The sequence below is a fragment of the Balaenoptera musculus genome, chromosome 13 (assembly GCF_009873245.2).
Source record: "Balaenoptera musculus isolate JJ_BM4_2016_0621 chromosome 13, mBalMus1.pri.v3, whole genome shotgun sequence".
NCBI lineage: Eukaryota > Metazoa > Chordata > Mammalia > Artiodactyla > Balaenopteridae > Balaenoptera > Balaenoptera musculus.
Window position 1 is genome coordinate 43,226,857 of NC_045797.1, and position 24,749 is coordinate 43,251,605.

The following is a 24,749-nucleotide window of genomic DNA, read 5'->3' on the forward strand; positions in this document are numbered from 1 at the left end:
GAGCTTCCTGGAAGAAGTAGATTTAAGCTGAAGACTAGCAAATGGAAGGAATAAAAAGCAGACAAGTTAATCTGGAACTCCAGGTGCTACAGGCAGAGTGGCTTGAGAGGGACCTGGAGAGATGAGCAGGGCCTAGATCACACAATGCCTGACAGACCATACTAAGGGTTTCAAGTAGAGGAGTTGCTATCAGATTTTCATGTTAAAAAAGATACCTGGGCTTCCCTGGTGGCGCAGTGGTTGAGAGTCTGCCTGCCAGTGCAGGGGACTCGGGTTCGAGCCCTGGTCTGGGAAGATCCCACATGCCGTGGAGCAGCTAGGCCCGTGAGGCACAACGACTGAGCCTGCACGTCTGGAGCCTGTGCTCCACAACAAGAGAGGCCGCGATAGTGAGAGGCCCGCGCACCGCGATGAAGAGCGGCCCCCGCTTGCCGCAACTGGAGAAAGCCCTCGCACAGAAACTAAGACCCAACACATCCAAAAATAAATAAATAAATAAAATTAAAAAAAAAAAAAAAAAAAGATACCTGGCTACACTGTAGAGCCTGGATTGGAGTGGAGCAAGAATGGAAATGGAGAGACCAGTAAGTAGTTCAAAAGATGGGGGACTAGTGTGGTAGCAGTGAGTCCAAAAGAAGTGGACAGATTTATGAAGATATAGGAAGAAGGACATGGCTTGGTAACCCATTTGCTATGGGGAGGTGGAGGAGAAGGAAGCGTCAAGGATAACCTCCAGGTTTCTGTCCTGAGCAACAGTAAATGGTGGTACCATTTACTGAGATAAGGAAGAAGGAGCCAGTGGAGAGAGGAGGGTGAGGAGTTCAGTTTGGACATACTGAGTCCTGGTCGCCATGAGACATCCAAGTAAAGATGAGTAGAGAATTGGATATGTGGGCTTGGAATTCATAGTATAGACTTTTAAGTCACTGGCAGATATGTGATCATTGAAGCCATGGCTATGGATGAGATCACTCAGGCAGAGTATGTAGGAAGTAGGTGAGATCACTCAGATCTGGGCACTATTATAGTCACATCCATTACCTCAGCCTACAGTTCTCTGGCCATCTCATCCCCCATGACCTTCAGCTTCATGTCACTCTGCCACCACCCCATGGCCACATGCTGGATTTTGTTATCCTGCAGAACAGTTCCACATCATCATCTGAGTCTCAGGTGACCCCCTCAGTGACTGATTCTCTTTCCTCTTTTTCATGCCCTCACTCCCACTCTATCTGCTCTTCACCCTCACAGTGATGCTAGTCCTCTGACCCCTCACTCATCATTTTCTCCCACTCTATCAACTTCTTGGTGGACCCTTGAACTACTCTGTCACCAACACCTCAATTCCCTGTCCAACAACTCTAGATCAATCACATAATCCACATCTATTTTCACACCCAGCTTGTCAGCACAGATTGGTAATACTATAAATCTCCAACTTCAGATGTGCCCTCAACAATCCTATTACTTTCTTTTATTTCTTCTCTTCAGCCACTGATTGCAAATGTCCCCATACTCTTTAAGTTCTTATACCCTTCATTTTCAGTAGGTGACCTCATCTCCTACTCTTCTGAAACCACTGAAACCAACAGGCATAAATTACTTGAACTTCCCATCCCATCCCTTGCAAACTTAAGTCCATGTGTTCCCCTTCTAACCTTCTCCTTTGAATTTTCCAAAGACAAGGTTTCACTTCTATCAATCAAGGCCAACCCACCACCTGTATTCTTCACTCCATTTCCTCTGGAACCTTGTTCTATCAAACTCTAATATACCTCCTACATATTTAACTTGTTTTCCCTCTAGATGTTGCCTCCTCTCTCTCTTCTCTCTTCCCAGCCAAGGTTCTTAAAGCACAGTCTGTAATCACAGTCTCTATTTTCTTATTTCCTAGTTACTCTTCTGTCTTCCAGTCCCACTACCCTACTGAAATTGCTCTGGAAAAAAGCCACCAACAGCATCCATACTGCTATATCCAGAGGCATTTTTCAGTTCCAGTCACCCCCATCCTCCCCTGCTGTATTGGAGACTGCTTGCCATTCATCTGTTTACCACTTAATTATCTATTTCTTCTCAGCTTCCTTCAATGGCTTCTCTTCTGCCCATTCTTTAAATGTTGGTCTCTCACAGACCCAGTCTTATCACATATACGTTCTCTTCCTTGGTTTAATGTCCACCTATTGACGTGACTGCTAAATCCTAATCCACTGTTTCTATCCCTGCCCTCCTCTTGGCATTCAGATTCACACATCTACCTGCCTGCCTGTCCAAGCTCATCTCCCTGCACTCTCTAGCACCAATCACATTGTTCATCAAAGTGAAACTGCATCCAGTTCTCCAGAACATCCTTCTTTACAAAACTCCCACTTATTCTGGGTGACTGTCCTCAGGCATTCAAAGGCCTTCCCTCAATGCTTCAGAGTCCCTCTGTTTTTCTCTGTGAGTACACACCTCTGTGTATCTTCATATATACCCTGCATATCCCCATATATCTTAGCATTTGCCATATTCTATTGAAATTAACTACTTACATGCCTCTTCACCTACTAGAATGTAAACAGATCCACAATGTTGAGAAGTGAAAGATGACAACCTTGTTTACCAGTTCAGAAACTTATCAGATTCTCACATGAACTCCAATCTCTATAAAGGCTAGAACTACTCAATAAAAGTGAAGAGAAACATTAACAGAGAGGGATGAGTAGAAAACAAAGAACTATCAAAAACAAGCAGGTCCCTGTACCTGGAACTAATGACTATGTGTGGATAAGGGATAAGATCCAGAAGGATTAGAACCAAGAAAGGACTAAGTAGTGACTTTAATCCTACCTCAAAATTCTTCACTTGGGCTTCCCTGGTGGTGCAGTGGTTAAGAATCCGCCTGCCAATGCAGGGGACATGGGTTGGAGCCCTGGTCTGGGAAGATCCCACATGCTGCAGAGCAACTAAGCCTGTGCACCACAACTACTGAGCCTGCGCTCTAGAGTCCATGAGCCACAACTACTGAGCCCACGTGCCACAACTACTGAAGCCCGTGTGCCACAACTACTGAAGCCCACGCACCTAGAGCCCATGCTCCGCAACAAGAGAAGCCACCGCAATGAGAAGCCTGTGCACGGCAATGAAAGAGTAGCCCCCACTCGCCACAACTAGAGAAAGCCCACCTGCAGCAATGAAGACCCAACGCAGCCAAAAATAAATAAATAAATAAATGTATTTTTTTTTAAAAAAATTCTTCCCCTAATTCTTATAGGAAGTGTATTCACAAATAATAGAAACTGCAACACAAGAAAAATTATTCTCTCACTCCCTCTTTTTTCTTTTATTTTAGCAAACAAGTCCTGTAAGTGCAATGCTTGTGCTGGTGAAGTCGCTATCAGGACCAAGAGAATATATAGTGGACCTGGAGATGCTGACAGTCAACAGTATGGGAACCTTCCGCACCAGCTCAGTGTTAAGATTGACAATAATAGTGGGACCATTTTCATTTTAGTCTTTTAAAAGAGTCCACTATAGGCATTTAAATCAGCCAAAGAATATTGTTATCTTAAAGCACTATTTTATTTATAGACATATCTAGTACATCTACATCTATATACTGTACACTCACCAATAATTCAAACAATTACACCATGGTATAAAGTGGGCATTTAATCTGTAAAGATTCAAAGTTTGTCTTTATTACTGTATGTAAATTAGACATTAATCCACTAAACTGGTCTTCTTCAAGAGAGCTAAGCATACTCTTTCCGGTGAAACTTGGATTCTTTTCTGTAAAAGTGGGACCAAGCAATGATTGTCTTCTGTGGTGCTTAAGGAAACTTACTATAGCTCCACTGATAGTCTCATAAGGAGGCAGCCATCATAACATTGAACAGCATGCAAGTTCAAGAATGAGTTTTTTAACTGCTTGTAAGAAAATGGAAAAAGTCAATAAAGATATATTTCTTTAGAAAATGAGGATCTATCATACTTGTGTTGGTTTTTATTTTCATGATCAGTCTAAATGTAGTTGTTTATTACATAGTAGTAAATCATTATCATATAGTATAGTGGTTTCTATAAGATATTTTAAATTTTGTCAGAAATTTTTGTTATGAATGTAAAAAAGGACAGTAAGTAAAATTCCCTGAATGAATAAGATATCCCCTAGAAAATCATTATATTGAGAAATCTATGGGGAGGAGATGAGAAAACAAATTCTTTCTAAACCACTTTGGAGTTGACCTGAAGAAGCAAACTTGGTGTACTAGTCAGTTTGAGTTGCTATAACAAAATATTATGGACTGGGTAGCTTATAAACAACAGAAATTTATTTCTCACAGTCTGGAGGGTGGAAATCCAAGATCAGGGTGCCAGTATGGTCAGGTTCTGGTGAGAACCCTCTTCTAGGTTGCAGACTCATATCCTCACATGGCAGAAAGAGAACAAGAGAACTAATCCCATTCATGAGGGCTCTACCTTCATGACCTAAGTACTTCCCCAAGGCCTCAGGTTCTAATACCATCAGGTTGGGAGTTAGGACTTCAACATATGAATTTTGGGAGAACACAAACATTCAGTCCATAACACTCAATAAATGTAATAACATTCCTGAATTCAGGACTTCCACAAGACGTGGAGCAAAATGAAGAAAAGTTATTTTTCTGAAAAAGTTTTGATTTCTGAATAAAATTAAAACCCTAAAACTTCACTAACTTATAACTAAAATTTCTCATCTTTATATTTGATGCTCACAGAGTGAAGAGATGGTGATGGTTCTTATTCTTGGCATCCAGATTGACAATGAACTAAATCAAATTACCCTCCCTCCTAACTCTATGAAAACATTTTATACCTTCCTGTTTGTTTAAAATGTAACTGCTTCACTTTGATGTATTATATTTTTAAATAAAAATAAGTATTCTTTTAGAGGTTTTTTTTCTGTGTAGCTAATAACAGCCAATATAATTTTTGTGTCTGGGAAAAAATTATTTGTAGCTGCCAGAGCAAAAACAACTATTTGCTTTTTTAAAAAGAAACAATCTAAAGTTGAGGAAACAAAAGACTGTTAAAATCATTCCACAAAAATATATGCAGTCAATTTTTCTCTTACATCCAGTTTCAAAGCACATATGAATAACCAGGTAACCTTGCCACAGAAACAAATGTTCCTCAAAGAGGTGACAAAATGTGCAGTAATTGTCAAAAAGAAAGTTCACCAAGAGACCAAGGAACAAAACACAAACTTCTTATGTGAATAGGGCACGGGATGGGCTTTTAAAGGATACAGGGGCATTGGAACAGTGATGAGAGAACAGGTGTGACCAGGAGTCAGACAAGGAAGCAGAGTAAACAACCAGCCACAACACAGCAGGACTGTTGCGTACGTTGTCACCCTGTTCACATGATTACTTATAGTCCACGTAAATTCAGTTTTGATCTAAACTTTTCCATTCTTAATCAATCTACTGATTTTTCTACATATAGACACAGTTCTCAAGTCAGAGCTGGGAATGATAAGAGTAAAAAAAAAAATGCCTAAGACCTTCCAACAGATTTTTTACTCTTAAGCAAGAAGGCAGAGCCTTATCTGTACCTCCACAGAGGATTGTAGGAGAAACAGGAATCTATGAAATATTTATGCGTAAGTCCTGACCCTCCACCCCTACCTCTAAACATATATATAATTACAGAAGTATATATAATCTATATATTAAGAAACATAGATTACATATAGATTATATATACTTCTATAATAATATATTCTATAAATAATTTATATATTATAATTTATATAATTTAAATATAATCTATGATAAAGTAATAATATATTTTATATATATTTTTTGGACCTACAGAAGCCATTAACTGCAAACAAGATGGTTTCCCTTTCATCCCAAAGCTTAGTCCTATTCACAAATCATAAAGACATGAAAAGGGTTGATAAACTAAAGTGTCACTGATGCAATCCCTTTTCTTTTTTTAATTGTAAAATACACATAAAATTCAGATTGCAAATCATTGTTGCTTTTGTTGTGGTCATCCATGTACAATGCTTGGTGTCAGTCTATTTATGTCTTGTAAAAATAAAAAAAAAAAAAAAAAAAAAAAAAAAAAAAAAAAATTCAGATTGCAATGTTATGCAAATATCACTACTATCTAGTTCCATAACATTTTCATCACTCAAAAATAAATCCCATACCCATTAGCAGTCACTCCTCATTTCCCCCTCCCACAAGTTCTGGTGTTACCACTAATCTACTTTCTGTCTTTATGAATTTGTCTGCTCTAGACGCTTCATACAACTAGAATCATACAGTAAGTGGCCTTTTGTTTCTGGCTTCTTTCACTTAATATAATGTCTTCAAAGTTCAGCCATGTTGCAGCATGTATCAGACTTCATTCCTTTTTATGACTGAATAATATTCCATTGTATAAATATACCACATTTGTTTATCCATTCATCAGTGGATAGACTATAGTTGATAGGTTGTTTCCACCTGCAATTTCATTTTATCTGACTATTCATCTACTAATTCCTAGGCTATTCATAGATTAGGAATATAATCCTAGACTATTAGACATTATTAGACTATTATTAGACTATTAGACTGTTACATGTCTATCCTAGACATATAGATTCCTAGACTATTCATCTACTAATTTTACAGCCTAAATCACCCATTTTTAATTTCATTTTTAACTAAAAAGAACAGCAAGTGAAAAATCATTTTTCATTCACAGAAGCAAAGTCCTGGAAAGAACTTTGAAAAGCTAACACATGAGTTCCTTTACAGGTACAACAGTCCTCAGTAAACATAAAAATCTCATGCTCTCTTTAAATGTAATTTGAAATTCAAAATAAAGTAAATATCATCACTGAAAACAAACCAAAGCAGTAAGACAAAGCTGTGCTTTGTTTTCAAACTACACATGACTCCCTCCTCCCCTCCTCCATGAGAATCACTGATTTAAACCAGCTCCCATAGATGAGAATTATGAAAATAATTCATCATCAGAATCATAATTGTTCAGCAGCAAACTTCATTGAGCAACTTCTATGGTAATTTCTTCCAACATCTAACAGCCTGATGAAGCATAGAAGAACCAGGGTTCTAGTCTCAGTTCTAACCTTAACTAGTTGTGAGACTTAGCTTTTTGGGACCTTGGTTTCTTTATCCATAAAACTGGGATATTGAAACAAGGTGTTTTTCCAGCTTTAAAAACTGTACCTATTCCCTATGCCAGAGCTGCACTGAGAGAAAAGGTGACTCTATTTGCCAAACTTTTTAAAGCATTTGAGTATTCTTTGTATGTAGTGGCTGTTGGGAAGCACTGGACATTGGTGAAAAAGAAAACTATAGTTCCTACCCCAAAACAGATCTTCAAAATGAGGGTTTGTTATTGGGGACAAGGACATGAGAAATAACCCAATTTAGCTCTAAGTTTTTTGAATTACAATTCAAAATAATTTTTTTTAGTATTCACTGTTAAATTGTGCATGCTTTACTCCTTTCCACTGATTCTAACTGAAGTATTATTTCTCATGTTAAACTGTAAGTCATTTTACCTTGTTTCACTAGCAAAAAAAAGTCCAGCCATGGGTTCCCCCACTTCCAAACATGCTTCCAGGAAATTCACATGTTCTTACTCAGTAAGCCTCAATAATGAGGACTGAACTAGTCATTTCCATCACTTCACCATTCCAGTGCCCATACCTGGATTCTCAAACTTCATGCTCTCTGACTGGACAGTGTTGTTTTCTGACAGCAGTTAGGAAAGACCTCTTGGTTGTTAAGACTTCTCAAAAGGAGAATAACTTCACTTCAGCTGCCAAATTTCCCTCTTAAATAGTTTTGTTTTTTGACAGCTTGCAATCTCCATCCCCTCTAAACTTAAAATCAACCATTACATACGCTTCCTTTTAATAATAACAGGATTCTAAACTTAGATGCCACCTGGTCAAACCATGTTATTAAGACTTGCTCAAGGTCACAGTTTGTTGAGCAAGATCACTGTGCCTTGAATCAATGTCTTATGACTTAGATTAGGGCTCTTTTCATTGGCCATGCTCCAAATTTCAGCAACAACAAGCAATCCCCTTCCTTCCAAGGCTTCTTCCTGCAGTGCCCACCCCAAACTGTGGACCAGCTTTGCTCATTGCCATGACTAGTTGTCACCACTGCTGTTAACTGCAGTCGGATTGAAATAGAACAGATACCAACCTGATTCTGATTTACTCTGTTAAACTTTAGCTCATTTGTTCTCTTTAAAAACTCCAGAGAGGTGGAAATAATTGTGTTACACAAAATACTCCTGAACTCTAGAAACTGAAATTCAAGGACCAATCATGTAGACCTTACTATACTTGAGAGGATAGCAATTTCTAAAAGAAAAAAAAAGCCTATTCCTAAAGATACAAACAGAGCTCTCTCTATGGGGGAGCTTTGAGAGCAACAGTAAAGATGGAATGGGGCTAGCATTCTCCTTGTTCAAAAGTTAGACCAAAAGGCTTAAAGAGTCCTTCCTTCCATAAGATTAGTGAAAGGTAAGGGGTTAATGAAAGATTGCTGCCATTCCTGACATTGGTTAATATTCATTAGGTGATTACTGAAGGAGCAAACAGTGAGCATCATTACCTCATCTCCTAAAGGATTCTTGCTTTAGAGGCTTGAAATAAGATAAGAGATACCACATTTTATTAACAACTCAGCCCTCAATGGGGCTTTTGGTTCTTTCAAAATGTTTAAGTTAAAATGACCTCCCCCCCCAACAAATTAGGGTTTTTTATTGTGATTAAAAATATATAAATATTGGAGGGTGGAAATCACCTACAAAGCAATTCCCATTTTTATCTAAAAAAATGTAGTCATCTCTACCACTCTGCCTCTACAAGGAAGGTGTTTTAGTGAATCTAAATGATGGAAATAGAAAGATTGTTCAATACCCTACGACCACCTGAACACAACCCAATGGGATTATTATTTGGGCGGAAGCTTCACAAATACAAGTTTATTGTTGAACCTTGTTTCCACAACTGCAAGCAGTTGCTTATGTTTTGAATAGCCATGTATGCTTCTAACTTTCTAACTCTGCTTTTAAAATATGGAACAGCTGCTGGTCTACTCATATGTTACGCATAAGAAGCCCACAAGGGACAAAGCCTTCCATTAATATGTCGAATTATTTTTAACACATTTATATTTCTATCCTGAATCATCATCTCAGAAAGATGGCAAGTTTCCATCTTCCCAGCTGGGGGGAGCACCTGCAAAATACAAGCACAAACTGTGACACATCTGGTACCAAAAAACCAATCTTGTTTCATCTGGCCAGCAGACTAAAATATCAAGATCGTTGAACAGAAACAAGGCAAAAAGTTAACTGCCATTTATATGTAGTCAACACAGATGTCTAGTTAAGCTGTTTATATTGTAAGCGCATGTGTATGTTAATGGAGCACAGACCCCTTTAATAAGCCAGAGTTGGAATATAAACGCAAGAGAATTTTAAAGACCTGAATGCAATAATTCAGTTCTTTTTTATCTTCCCATAGAAACTAAATTAGTTTCATCAGAATCTCAGCATTCTTTTTAAACAGATGCATATAACACGAATAAATAATTTTGTTGAGTATCTCCAAATTGTTTATTTATATCTTTTAAAACTGTATTCCATGTTTTTGTATCTTAATATTTAGATTGTTTCTTTAAGTGGTAAATTACTTGCACATGACCTAAACCAGGTGTCCTCGTTTGTGTTGCCTCAAAAGAAGACCCTGTTACAGAACTGAGTGTTGGTAGTTTGACAGGGTAACTTACAAAGCACAGGTGAGAAACTAGGGAAAGTGAGTCAGGGAAGGGAGAGATGCCAATCAATGAGTGAGTTAATGAGTGGGTCACTTCTGTGGGCAAACTAGCACTTAGTATCTTTGGGGATCCTCTGAGAAACAATGTGGAACTCACCTCAAAAGCATCCCACCAGAAGCCGCCTAGACTGGGCTGTTTATCTGCAACTCCCATCCCTGTGGTGAGGGTCGCCTCCTGGGGCACTAATGCCACACCCACTTATAACTACCTGCAGGTGGGTGAGCTTCCTGGCACTGGAGAAAGCCCTCAGGCAGAGGAGAAGAGAAACAGAGGCTTGATATGGGATGTTGTCAGTGAGCTAGAAACTCCTACTGCAACCCCCAGTAAGCTCCTGTTGCTGAGGGGATGTCTGGTGGGCAGCAATATCCACACTGCTTGGAGTCTGACAACAGAAGCACATGTAACTGGCCTGCTGGCTTCATACCTCATGAGTCTTTCCTTAACCTTTTTCTGTTGGCTCTCCACCTTTTTCTTCCCTCTTCCTTTCTGTAGAGAAAACGCTAGTCTTCTCCTCTGTGTATCACTCACTTAGCAAATCAGGCACCAAAAATGTCCATTCGATGCAAAGACACATAAGACATTACATAAAGTGGTACTGTATACTTAACACCATGAGCCTATCTGATTCCAGAGCACATCACAAGTCCAACTACAGAGTATTATATAAAATTGGTTGCCCTTCAAAGATGAATTTCCAAGGAAGCTAGTGAAGCTAAAACTTCAAGTCCCTTCCCTTGCACCAGTCCTTTCCAAGGCCCTGAAGGGACCCTACAATGTGTTCACAGTGTCATATTATTTTTGTAAAATTTGAAAAAGTAATACATTTTAGCTGGATGGGTTAGTATTGATCTTTCCTCTTAGGTTCCCCCCTTCACACTTCTCCTCGTGTTAGGTAGCACTGGGATGGTCACAAGGATTTTTGGGAATCCAGCCCAGGAAATTGAGTTAGGAGGGTACATTTAACTTGGCCTTAGTGGAATATACCTATATAGTTCACAGTCACTTCTATGTATGTTTAATTTCAGTTCCTGTCTGGTGTAGGAATAGCTTCTAAAAATATTCCCACCACCTTCTGTGTTGATTTTACCTGACAGCATGCACAGAGTTTCAAGGCCAGGGGTCCTATCACAATTTAATGTGTCCTACAGTATCCAGCACCAGAGTAGGTAGTAGAAGAAAAACAAGTCTTGAAATATGCAGAGCCAGAAGCTAATCTATGGAAAATTCTCCCAATCACCAGAGGTATAAAATGAAAAGCAGAGGATTTGGTTTTTATTCAATGCCTTTTCAAGAATATATTTAATTATGTAGCATAGGCAATTATAAATGCACCATACCATGAAAATATTTTTCATATATTTCTATAAGAACTCACTAGAAATTATTCTGACAATGAGAAGTGAATTATAACCCCAAAAACTCTGTTTCAGATAATACCAAAAACTGTAATTCATTGAGACGAAGAAATAAATTTCAAATAGAAGTAATGAATAGACTCTTGGGTTGATCAAATTAATGAAAAGGAATGAATCATGTGAACACACTGGGAAGGAATTTGTGTCCTGCTGCTTTGATATGAACACTAACACCAGTAAAGAAAACATAAAATTGTAATCTTACTACCACAACAAGGGCACTGTCAACTCACTAGTTAGTGTGACCATTTCAAAGGGTGTTTAACATTAGTCCCTGCACAAGAAAACTTAGAGTGATTTAGAGTTGTACATATCTTATGTGATAGAAACTTGATAGAGGTTTCCCAAATTTGATGACAATTCTAAAAATTTGTATGTCATTGCCAAAATGGCTTGTGAAACCAAAGAAACCTTTCTGTAAACTGTCAATTTAACATTTTTTCTCAACCATTCTAGAAGATAGTTATCTTTCTATTGTCTCTGTAAGAAAGGACCTACTGTATAGCACAGGGAACTCTGCTCAATACTCTATAATAACCTAAATGGGAAAAGAACTTGAAAAAGAATAAATACATGTATATGTATAACTGAATCACTTTGCCATTCACCTGAAACTAACACATTGTTAATCAACTATACTCCAATATAAAATAAAAATTAATAAAAAAAGAAATGATGTTACAAAATTATTGACACAGGCAATCAAACAGCATGCATCCAAAAAAATGTAGGGGAAAAATTATTACAAAGGAGTTCCTGGCAGCTAATTAATAAAAAAATATTATTTTCCCAGACTGTGATATTTGCTGTCAGGTTTTAAAATTTGTGATTTATTTGTGATTTCTTTTGCTATTCTAAATAAGAATTCACTTTTGTGTCTAATTTTGCATTTATAATTTTGTATTCTTTCCCTTAAAGTGAGCTTCTAAATGTGTATAAGTTTTGCTCAAAACCTGGATACATCCCTAATTGCATGAAGTAGCCCTGTGCCTAGCATATATGGGACTTTTGTGAAAATAGACAAGGACATTTAATCTGGGCCTTGGAATATTTGAATAGGCAGGGAAAAAAGGTATAGGAGATGACCCTTTATTTCAAACTTACCACCACAAGGTACAGGCATCAATTAATCTTGTTAATAACAATTGTGTATTTAAGAGTTGCTAATTTCTGACTCAAGCTCAAAAGTTGAAAAGTATATTTCAACCTCTGGCCCCTATTAGATGTGTTCTTGTAGTGATTCAACGTTCTGTTCCCCCTGTTTGTCTCTTAGCAGCAATTATCTGCCTTTATTTCCTAATCTGGTGATTAGCCATTAATAAGAAGGTAAAGACCTCAAAGAGATCAATCTGAAGCTTTCTAAACCCCTGATTACATCCCACCTCCAGGATCCTGCCTTATAATTCCAGTATAATTCACTTCAGTAAACATTCACTGGGAATCCACTATGCACAGGGCACTGTGCTAAGTACTAAGGGAGCAAAGGTAAATATGACATAGTCCCTGGCCTCAAAGAACTTACAATATGATTAGAAAATTAAACACAATAAATTTGGGTTCAGTTTGTCTTAAGTAGTCACTATTTATTGAGCACCTATATTTATTGAGGTGCTTTCAGTCCATTATCTCATTCCTCATATTCATCCAATGAAGAAGGAATTTTTAGCTCCATTTTACTGGTGAAGAAGCAGATTTAATGACTTGTTTAGGGTCAAATGTCAAGCAGGGGCAGGACCAAGATTGGAAACAAGACCCATCTGTCTCTAGAGCCTTAATATGTTCTAAGGGGAGCACAGCTGAGAGCACTTAACCCTGCCTGGGAGAAATCAGAGAAGGCAGGGCTGATCTTAAAGGTGGAATAGGGTTTGTCCCAGTAAAAAAAGGGTATTCCAGCAGAGGGGAATTTACACACAAAGGTAAGGAAGTAAAACACAACAAGGGACATGTCAAGAAACCTCATAAATCTTGTAGTTCCTAACTTAACAAGATCCTGACTCCTAATACTAAACAATGTGGTAACAAATCTCACTCCATCCATCAGTTTTTTCATTTCCCCAAACTTTCTTTCTTTCTTTACTTCTCTCCTTATTTTATTCTTTCCATAAGCATGGATATGATGGCTGTTTAAACACCCTTCCTGCATTTAATGAACTTAGTTTATTGGGGGAAACAAATTAATTAAATAATACCACAAACAAATGTAAAATTGCAACTATGACAGAAGCTACCAAAAAGGCAGGTGGTGCTCCAAGAGCCTATAATAGGAGGAAATCAAATGACCTACCATGGTATCCCTTGAAAAATGTCTCTAGAGATGAGCTCTTGAAGATGAGTAGGAGGTAACTGAATAAAAAGGGAGGGAAGAGCATTCAGAAAAGGATCTACATACACAAAGGCCCTTCACAGGGAAGAAGTATTTTGTGGAATGGAGTCCAAGGGACTGGAATGCCAGTGTAGGTGAAGCTGAAAATGTAAGAGGTGGCCTGATAGGAGATAAAGCTAGACAGGGTACCACTGAAGAATTTGTGTCTTTATTCTTAGAGAAATTGAAAACTATTTAAATATTTTAAGCAGGTAAGTAATGTCATCATATTTGCACTTCGGAAAAACACCCTTTTACCTTGAGATAGACTGGAAGGGGGTCAGAATGGATGCAGGTTAGAAGACTATGCAAGCAGCCCAGGAAAAGATGATATGCTAACTTGGACAAAAGTATTGGTAGAGAGCACGAAGAGAAATGAACAGATTCAATATACATAGGAGACAAAGGACTTAATGACAGGTTGCATGTGGATAATAAGGGAGAAGGACATGTCGGGAATGAGCCTAAGTTTCTGGTAACCCAATAGGCAGACAATTGTTTCCAAGCAGAGATTCAGGAACCGAGCTTCTTCTATTTGGGACCTCTACTCCTTGTAACTGATGGCTTCCAAGGTCCCTGTGCTCATCTACATCAAGAGGTGGATCAATGGCAGGTTGAAAATGAGAACATTTTATGGGGCAGGACTGGAAGTGGCTTACATTGCTCTGCTATATTCCTTTGGCCACACTTGTGAGGAAGGCTGGGAAATAGAGTCTAGCTGTTATTCAGAAAGAAGAGCAAAGGCATTTGGTTACTAGCTAGTAGTCTCTGCATCAATGGAGAAACTAGAAAATGAGTACAGTTGACCACTGAACAATGCAGGGGTTAGGGGTACCAACCCTCTGCCCACTCAAAAATCCATCCAGCCCACCTTATACTCCATATCTGAGGTTCCACATCTATGGATTCAAGCAACTGTGGATTGTGTAGTACTAGTTTATTTACTACTGAAAAACTTTGCATATAAATAGGCCCATGCAGTTCAAATCCACGTTGTTCAAAGGTCAACTGTATATTCTTTAGTATGGCAATGGAAGTGTTCCACTGGAGCAGAGAACAGTTTTCTAACTCCCAGATTTTTTTGTAGTTTCACTTATTTTTCTCTATATCCCTTCTCTTTAATATACTTCTTGTGTTCAAGGGTAAGTAGAACACTTACTTAGTTCCACACTTGTATGTATTCATTTTTAATGAGGGCAAATCACCTTTTCAATACCTATTTATTCATTCAATGGATATTTAAGTGTCTACAGTTGTCTCAGTCTAGTTGTTTACTCCTTGTCCAAGGATGGCAGAAAGAAAGCTATTCTTTTTTAAAAAAAGGGTATCAGTAATGGGTTTTAAATTTATAAGAAAAATGTTTATGTACAAATATGATTATTTTAGTGTCATTTCTAATAACCAAACAAATGAAAACAGTTTAAATGTATAATAATGGGGGAATGGCTAAGTTTAAACTATGGCACATCTATACGGTGGGGCATTATGCAGTGATTAAAGTGTTAATAAAGAGATTTTTATGGAATGGGGAATATCTGTGATATAGTATTAAGTAGACAATGTAAGAGGTACTATCTCAATTATATAAGTATATCTATGGAAAGAAGAGGGACACCAAATATTAACTATAGTTATTTCCGGGATAGGATTAAAAGAACACTGTATTCTCCTCTCTGTACCTTCCTATATCTGCAATTTAATTTTTTTACAATGAGTTTCATATTAGATTAAAAGTTCTTTTTTAAAAATTAAAAGCAAACTCAAAAAAGCCATAGGAATCTTGGAAATATGATAGGTAATCATAGCCAAGCCATATTAAAGCTTCCTAAGCAAAAATGGACATTAAAGCTGAAGGTTCAGTCTAAAATTTGGGAGGGGGTTACAAGAATCTTCCATATGAGTGCTTGTTCAATAGTAATAAGAGCCCACCAGTCCCATTAATTGGGGGCTTTAACATCTTGGTGACCTACATGCAGCCCATGGGACGGGTCCATCAGTGCTGACCTGGTAAGGCAAAGCCAAAAAGAACTCAGACCAGAGAATCAGACTTTGGTAGATGAGGCGGCATAACAAAGCCAAACCTCCTGGTAAGAGAGAATCAGGAGGAAAGGCCAGACTTTGGCTACACCAGCGGTCCCTAACCTTTTTGGCACCAGGGACCAGTTTTGAAGAAGACAATTTTGCCACAGGCCGGTGGGGGGCTGGGGATGGTTCAGGCAGTAGCACAAGCAATGGGGAGTGGCAGATGAAACCACCCGCTTAGCTCACCCGCCACTCACCTGCTGTGCGGCCCTGTTCCTAACAAGCCGTGGCCCGGTACTGGTCCACAGCTTGGGGACTGTGGACCCCTGGGCTACACAACAGCAGAGCAAGAGGTCCAGATGTCAAATAAGTAGATGCAAAAGGCAAAAGCTGCAGGAGCAGTTTTTATTCAGAAGTGTTAAGTGAGGGTCAGGAGCAAGGATTCAGGTGCCAGGAGTTCACATTAATCTCCTAGGATGGAATTTAGCCCAGGGCCTCAGGTGAAAATCTAAGGCATGCTTACAAACATCTTAACAAACAAACACCATAGCTTAGTGTTACCAAAACTGTGTTACCCTTTTCCAAGAAAGGCATTTTTTAATGCCTAGATATTTAAATAGTAATGACAATAACATTTCCTGAGCACCTATTGTATGCCATAGACTGTGGCCTCACACCATGCTAAATGCTTTAGATGCTTTACAGATACTATTTCATTTTATGACAGGGGCATTTCTATCCCATTTGAAAGATGAAGAGACTGAGTCTTGGAGAAGAAACTGCCCAAGTCACACAGGGAGAAAGTGGTGGAGCCAGGTCTATGACCCAAGTCAGTTTGACACCAAAGCTCATAGTCTTAACCACCTCATTACTGGTCAGTGGCTAATTTTATGTGGCCATGGATATTTTCCGTGCTTCTTTTTAAAAACATGTCAGTAAACCAAAAATCCTGTCTACCAGGGATGAGGCTAATAGACACCATGGGTGAGTAAATTACATTAAGAGCTTTGTGCCTGTTAAAGGACTATTACTAATAAAAAAAAAAACTACTTATGAGAGTTAATTTGGAAAATAAGGAAGTCTTCTCAGCATTCCTAACATCACAACATAAGGTCTGAAGATGACTCTTCTTTATCCCTAGCTGAGGTAAATAGGGAGGAAATGAAAAGTATATACTAGGGATAGCTAAGGCAGCCATGAAAATTAGCCTGGATTCAGGAAGGATCTAAATGGAATAAGTAAGGCATTAAGCAATTAAGATTTCTAATTGAAAACACAACATACAGCCCTTATGTGATTCTTTGGATCACTGAAACGTACCCTCTTTAGACCAAACATCTGAAGGACACTGTTAAATATAAAATATAAGTATAAAAAAACCTTTATAGTGCAGTAAACATTTCTGTGGACTGAAGCATAAAATCGATTGGGCAAAGTTGAACAATGAATAAAAGAGTAAATACTCCGTTTGCTTCTTAGAGATTTATGTAGAGCTGTTGAATATCAGTTGCAACTTAATAACACACTTAGGTTTTTTTTTTAATTTATCAAGATTTGACATGTTTTCGTCTGTTGAGTGAAAGCTCATGCAATTAGCTGTGCAGAAAGCTACAAACACACTCAGGCCACTTTACCTTAGCAGATATAACTGCAAATCATTCACTGCATACTCTCCAGCACTGGTCAAATCTAGTGGACCATTCCAAAAGTAACCATGGGGCTTTCAGTACATATCATTTACTTCCTCCTGTTCAAAAAAAAAAAAAAAAGGTTAATCCCTTCAGCAGCAATTCTCATCCTTTTCTCAAGAGATATTTTAAATATTCTGTGATGAAATTATGCAAAGAAAATAGAAAATAAGTGATGTTGCAAATGTCATTAAATGGCAGTGGGGCAGTCTCATAGCAGCCCATAATCACCTCGGAGGGGGGTAAAAATCAAACATCTGCTCAACAACACCAAAGAAATTTTGGTTTTGTTTGGTTTTTTTTTTAATGGTCTGAGGGCCAATCTGAAGATTCCATTTTGAAGTCACTGCACTGATATCAAGATACACTTTACATTCTATGAGTGTGCTTAAAGGAGGGCGGAGTAAGTTTTGATGTCAAATAAATCGAACTAGAGGATAAATAAAAAACAAGAAATGAAAAATTATGTAACACAAAGCTATTTAGCTCTGCCAGATGCTTCTGTAGCAAAGAAGGAATCCCAACAAGTCAAATGCATGCCCTGTTATCTTCCCAATAGCTTCAATAACGAGCTATTTGGTGTGGAAGCAAGCTTGGGCCCTAGCTCTTGACAGTTTTATAGCCCTTGGTCAAAGTTTTCAACAGTGTTTGGGCAGGCGTGACTAGGCAGCTAGATTACACATACTGACTTTCCACTTGCAGATACACAATATTTACTTTACAGGGTGAGCCAGTAAACCAGCTGACCAATTAGGCCACAGATCTTTCATGCCTCATGAAAGCTAAGCAAAGACTGAATATAAAAATCTCAGAAATGCATGCAAACTGGACTTTCCTTTAATGTGTCTTCATATAATCTCCACAAAAAAGAATGTCAATGACCAACAGTCTTCAGAGCCACTTCAGTGTAAAAAACAGTGTCTTTCAAGTGAAGAGTTCTAGTTCTTTGGATTTATGGAGATCCACATTCATATGGGAGATAGGATCAAACTTCAGAAAACAAGGCAATTTTATAAGAAATCTCCTGAACTCCTCTAACCCCTCTGTTATTTGGCCTGTCATTCAAGTCTCTCCACAAAAAATTTTCCAACTTTTTAAGCCAATATTTCCTTCAATGAATTCTCTCTTCTAGCCAAATTGATCTTCTCATGGTCCCCTGGACATGTGATGTGTATTCCTACCTCGTTGCTCCATCTCAAACCATAAACCCCCACTTAGAATGTCATCATCTCCTCCCTATCTCTCCTTGCCCAGCCACCTATAGGCCACTTCTACTTGAGTGGCTGCCTTACTGCAAATTCAACAAATCTACTACCAAGACTATATTCTTCTTAAATTTCCATCACCAGCACCATCATTCTTGCATCTCAGCCAGGCTCAAAACTTTGAACTGACTTTTGAGTCTCCTTCTTCTTCCATACATCCCATATTTAATCAGTCACCAGGGCCTGTGGATTCCAGCATTGTTATATCTCTTGCAAATAACCACCTGCCTTTTCCATTTCCACTGCCAACACCCTTGCTCAGGCCTTTATTTCCTCACCTGGACCATTTAAAAAGTTTCCCACTGTCCTCTCTGTCTCCAATCTCTCCATCTTTAATCCAATCTAGACACCTCAGCCAGATTAATCTTCCTAAGTACAGCTCCAAGTCACATGATTTCTCTGTGTAAATACCTTCAATGGAATCCCATGGCCTAGTAAAGTTTAATTTAGGAGTTGACCCCAAGAGCATTCCCCAATAAACTTTCTGCACTGAAATCTTTATCTCAGAATTTGTGTTCAGGGAACCCAACCTAAGACACCCAAATACCTTTCATATCTTTCACTCCTGTCCTTCATACAGCCTACATTCCATTCAGACTGGGGGAATCTGCCATCCTTAAAGACACTCCATGTGTTATCACTAACTCATTCATCCACAAAGTATCTACTGAACATCTGAAATGTTCCAGGCTCTATAAGAGGTACTGACCAACCTAAAGGGATATACACAAGTAAACAGGCCATTAGAATACAGTATGAACAGTGATTTCCCAGCTGAGTCCAGAGGCAGAGCAAGGGAGAAGAGCGTGCTAGCTGGGAACTGTGTGCACAAAGTCCTGGAGATGGGAAAACACCTCGGGAGTCTGTAAACCGCAAGAGCACTTCAAAATGTCTGAAGCTCAGGGAGCTTGAGTGGTGGTGGCAAGAGATGGGGCAAGAAAGGCCAGCAGAGCCAGAACAAAAAAAGCAAGCAGCCTTACTTAAGGATGTAGACACTGTCCTTAGGGCAAAGGGGAGCTATTAGGGGGCCTTAAGGTAAGAAAAAGCACGATGGCATTTGTGCTTTAGAAAGACTCCTCTGCCTGCAATGTAGAGAAAGAATTAGCTGGAGGAAAGCTTGAAGGCAGACGGCTACTATAGTTATCCAAGCAAAAGATGATGGAAAGCTGACCCAAGGAGGTAACAATGGAGACAGAGAGACCTGGACAGATTCAGGAGATATTAAGAAACTATAATATAAAGGGCATGATGATTTATCATATGGAGGGTGTTAGGAAGGGAGGAGTCAAAGATTAAACCATGTTTCCAACTTGAATAACTAGATGTACATTATTCATTGAGATAGGAAACACTGAGGAAGATGCATAACTGGGGAGAAAGATAAGGAGTTCAGTTTTGGACATGCGGGACTCAAGGTATTTAAGTAAGAGTTGGATATGCGGGTGTCAACAGAAGAGAGATATATAGGTCTGACCTTTAAGAGAGCAGCCTAGCTAGAGGCACAGGTGAGGCATCATCGGCATACATATGGTCATAGAAACCTGGGGGTGAGGTTGAAAAGAGCTGTCAGAAAAGCAGGGAGAAACCCAGTGGAGTGTGGTGTCATGAAGCCAAGAGAACGCTTCAAGATAAAGCAAAGGGTCAACAGTGTCAAATATTGCTCAGGCCAAATAAAGTAAGGACCAAAAAGATTGTCCACTGATTATAAACACATCTGTGGTTTTGCTCAAACTATTCCACAACCAGAAACCATAGAAACATTTCCCATCTTTCTTTCAAGGATCGTCTCAAATTGCCTCACATTTGCATGGTGATTTATTGAACGTCGTCACATGTTACCTCATTTACTGACTAAGATTTCGAGGGTTAAAACCATCTCTTATGTATCTTGGCATCTCTCTCAGCTCATTAAAATGTGGATGCTGGAGGTTCAGAGAAGGAGCTAAATTTGCAGTGAAAGCTCCATGAAAGAAGAGAATCCATGGATGGGAAGAGCTGGTCCACAGGCCAGAACTATTGCTTGTCCCTGTCAGCAAGATGGCACAACTAAGACAAGTCTCTGTCCTCGTGAGAAGAGTCATGAAGAATTGCCCTTGACTGTTTAAAAAAGGAACACCAGACAGTCAATCTTTACCCTTATATGCAAACTTATTGAATGAAATGATGGTGACAAGGCCATCCTGCCTTTTCACCAAGACATTAACCTCATGGACCAGTTTAGAGTTAGATCTGGAGCAAAATGCCCACATCCCCCAGACACTGACTGACCACACTCACCCCAAAAGGGAGGCCATGAGCAGCCACTGATATGGAGGCGTTCATCTTCTGACTGTTCTTTTTTCTGGACGGCAAACATCTAAAAAGGAAAACCTATTTGAATAGGTGCAACTGCCAACTTCACTTACCCCTTCATAGTTAACGATCCTATTTTGTTTTATGGGTGCTTCAAAAGAGCTGACAGAGAGGAGAGACAGCTCTGAATGGAAAACAGCTTGTTGAGCCCTCACTGTGAGGTCGATGGTTTGCCTTGTCATGCCCTCTCAGACCTATATTTCAATGATTCCCTTTTCAAACACAGATCAAAACCCAAAGGAAAAGAGAATTCTCACTCTCCTCCAAAGTGTCAACATGGAAGAATATTTCAAGGCAGCTTGAAGAAGATGCAGCCGCCAGCACAGTAACAGTTAAAGCAGTAGTGATGTGGTACATTTTTTAAGACATTCAGCCCAGACCTCCAACACTTGCTGCTCAGAAAGTTGCCCTCCCCCATCCCTGCCTACACAACATTCTTCTTACGTTCTCAAGAGGCCCTGGCATTTAGAACATTGGCAAGTATTTACTCAATGCCCAGAAGAGTACCTTCAAAATGGTGGGTGCTTGATAGTGGTGACACTCAACAAATAGCCCTTTAAGCATTAGCTTTTTATAAATGGAGTGAAGATGAAAGTTAAAGGTAAAAATTCCCAGCAGCTTCTGTCTGCAATATGTTGCCTAAAGAAAGTTCAGTTCAGTAAGACGTTAGTAAATGCCTATTAATATTAAGCACCACAGGAGTTCGGGAGTTCCCCTCTTTTCATCAAGTCATTTTGTCATTCAGCACTGCCTCCATATTAATATTGCACATAATATTGCAAACTTCACTTCCGGATGACTTTACCCCTTATACTGTGGTTTCCACTGACAATCCTGAGTGGGTTAAAAACAGATGATCCATTTTACACTGGTCCATTCTACAGGTGTCCAAGCATGCATGGCATCATTAAAGTGGGACCAGCTATGTAAGGAGAGCATTTCAAGCAGGAGAAAGAGTACTATAAATCAGAAGCTTAAGAAGAAAAGTAGAGATTTAATCCAATGCCAGCATTTTACATGACTAAAAAATTTTTAAACAAGCTGAGACATGAGAGAAAGTGCTTTACCAAGGTCACATAGTTACAAGTAACTTCTCAGAATTAGTTTTATTCTCTTGTGTCCCCACTGTTTTAATACCTGTAATATTAGATTCCTATCACAATATACTAGTATGCTACATTCTATAATCTTAATAACCACACAGAGCACACAGCTGATTAGTAGGCTTTCAGGAGTAACATAGATGGAAAGATTAAGAACAATTTAGGTAGGAAAGAATTTGCTCCAAACACCAACTATATATTAAGTTGAGAAGAAGGCTATGTGTAAATAGGCCAGAAATTTTTCACCTGTAGCTAGTAAAATAATAATAATAATACAACAACAACAAGAGGTAGAATTTTTTAGATGTATCAACACATCTAATCCTGACAGCCATCCTGTGAAGTAGAACTACTTTCCCATTTAGAAGTGAGGAAACCAGGGCCCAAAGAGGTTAAGTAATTTTCCCAATTGTTCACAGGTTCTATAGCTAATAAATGAGAAAGTAAGGAGTTAGACCTAAGCTGTCAGGCTCCAGATGCTGCCCTCTTAAGCACCATGCTGTACTGACTAGGCTTTATATACACAACCATAAACAACATGCATGAGACTAATTTGATTTTTAAAAGTTTTCTACATACAAAATTTAAGATTTTTCTTCTTTTATATTAGGTCTTGGAAATGTTGATCTAAAACAGAATAATTCAACATCTCACAATTTTCAAGCTGTCCTTTCCACTGACGTGTTGCATTTCATTTCACTAGCTAATTTTTATAACTAGTATAAGACTGCATCCAGTTTAAGAACTACAGGAATGCACTTATTTTAATATTTTTCAAGAACTTAGACTTTTTTCTCTAGAAGATTGCTTTTTCTAAACTAAAGATTTAGCACCTCTACCTTTTGGTCATCATTCATAGCTTGTTCCAGTTCTCATAATTTATTAGTGGAAATTATGCTTGGTTTTTGGAATAACCCATTGCAGATTGTAAATGGGGTTACTTTCCACTAAGTGTAAATAAAAGATTCCAATAGTTACTACATATTTTACCAATGACAAATTAACTGTAACTTCAAGTGAGCCCTTTTTGAAACAGAATCTGAATTTTTTTTAAATGGTCAAAATAGGAGATTATTTATCTCATACTTTTAAGCTGATCAGATACTTATCTCATACTTTTAAGCTGATCAGAATTCTCTGAAGTGTCAAATTATAAATCACCGTCAAAAATAACAAATTAAATTAATTATCAACTTACAAAATAATTTGAGTAATTCTAATTCAATAGAATTTGTTAGGTGACTATAATGTGACTAGTCAGTAGCGGTAACAAACAAGTATCCATATTATTTATAGGTAGAAATAAAAGGGTTATTTACTGATTAAATGTGAACGATCAACTTCTTTTTAGCTCTTCTTCTCCAAGTAGCATATGGACCCCAACAGTTAATTTTTCACTCATTTTCCAAATAAGATAAAGTAAAAATCTGACTTGAAGAAAAAAATCAAAAACTAAGCATACCAAGCATGGTATCTTACTTTAGTAAGGTACCTATGACGCACAGGATGCTCATAAGATATACCTAAAAATTCAAAAACAGGTCTAAAATCATTTTACACCACTAGTTTGACTACATTTTTATGGAAAGACACACTGAAGTAAATTTCACTAATTCATTATAATTCTTTGCCCAAGTTTCTATGTACATTTATAGTATTTCTAATTTTTCTTTTATTTTTACTTTCTATACTATTTTCATTGTGATCAGTTCTTTAGGGGGTGAATTTTGCAATGAAGCTTTTATAATTTATGAGGGTTTTATCTATATCAAATGTTACTGATTGTGCCTTCAGTCATTTTGAATTTTCTTTTTGTGACCATTTTTTGATACCAAGTGAAAATTTTGCCATCTAAATTTTGTCAACAATATTTTCTTCTGTTAAATTTGGTAAATAACACATTTTATCAAGTGAAGTTTTAATAACTGTCACAGTTATTTCTTACTGATTCTTTTTTTTTTTATATTTATTTATTTATTTATTTATTTATGGCTGTGTTGGGTCTTCGTTTCTGTGCGAGGGCTTTCTCTAGTTGCGGCAAGTGGGGACCACTCTTCATCGCGGTGCGCGGGCCTCTCACTATCGCGGCTTCTCATGTTGCGGAGCACAGGCTCCAGACGCGCAGGCTCAGTAATTGTGGCTCACGGGCCCAGTTGCTCCGCGGCATATAGGATCTTCCCAGACCAGGGCTCGAACCCGTGTCCCCTGCACTGGCAGGCAGACTCCCAACCACTGCGCCACCAGGGAAGCCCTTACTGATTCTTTACACATGTAATATTCATTATGATCTTGATTAAAAATAACTGATTGTTGGTTCATGATAACGAGTAATTTCTCTCAGATAATCCAGGATTGACCTATTATTAAGGGCTGGCCAGTTGTATGGTTTGTATACTTCTAATCACCTTTGTATTCCATGAAGTAACTGTCCACATCATTGACTGAATTATCTTGGTCAAATTTCTTAACCTGACTACCTGACTGTTTCTGTTTTCTAATTTATAAAATCAGAATTATAATAGTGCATAACTTATAAATTGCTATATTATAAGAGAAAATACATGTAAGCCACTTACAGCAGAGCCTGGCACCTAGGAATCAATAAAAACAGCTGTCATACTTTTTACTTTTTTTATTAATGGCAGATAAAAGAGTAGATAGAAGGGTCAAAATGTCCTTGATATCAATATG

General features: G+C 38.3%; 1 protein-coding gene and 1 long non-coding RNA gene across 6 annotated transcripts in view; one reads left to right on the top strand and one right to left on the bottom strand.

Annotated features, from left to right (window-relative positions):
- EFEMP1 (EGF containing fibulin extracellular matrix protein 1) overlaps positions 1-3,972 on the top strand; it is a 69,332-nt gene extending 65,360 nt beyond the window's left edge. For all 5 annotated transcript variants that reach the window (XM_036872494.1, XM_036872489.1, XM_036872493.1 and 2 more), the window contains one exon: positions 3,332-3,972. In XM_036872494.1, the coding sequence (XP_036728389.1) occupies positions 3,332-3,493 (162 nt within the window). In that variant the 3' untranslated portion in view covers positions 3,494-3,972. The remainder of the gene's footprint in view (positions 1-3,331) is intronic.
- Positions 1-24,749, bottom strand: part of LOC118905739 — a 203,463-nt gene that overhangs the window by 31,553 nt on the left and 147,161 nt on the right. Inside the window, exon 3 of the long non-coding RNA XR_005022334.1 lies at positions 17,285-17,397. This is a non-coding gene — a long non-coding RNA (uncharacterized LOC118905739). The remainder of the gene's footprint in view (positions 1-17,284; positions 17,398-24,749) is intronic.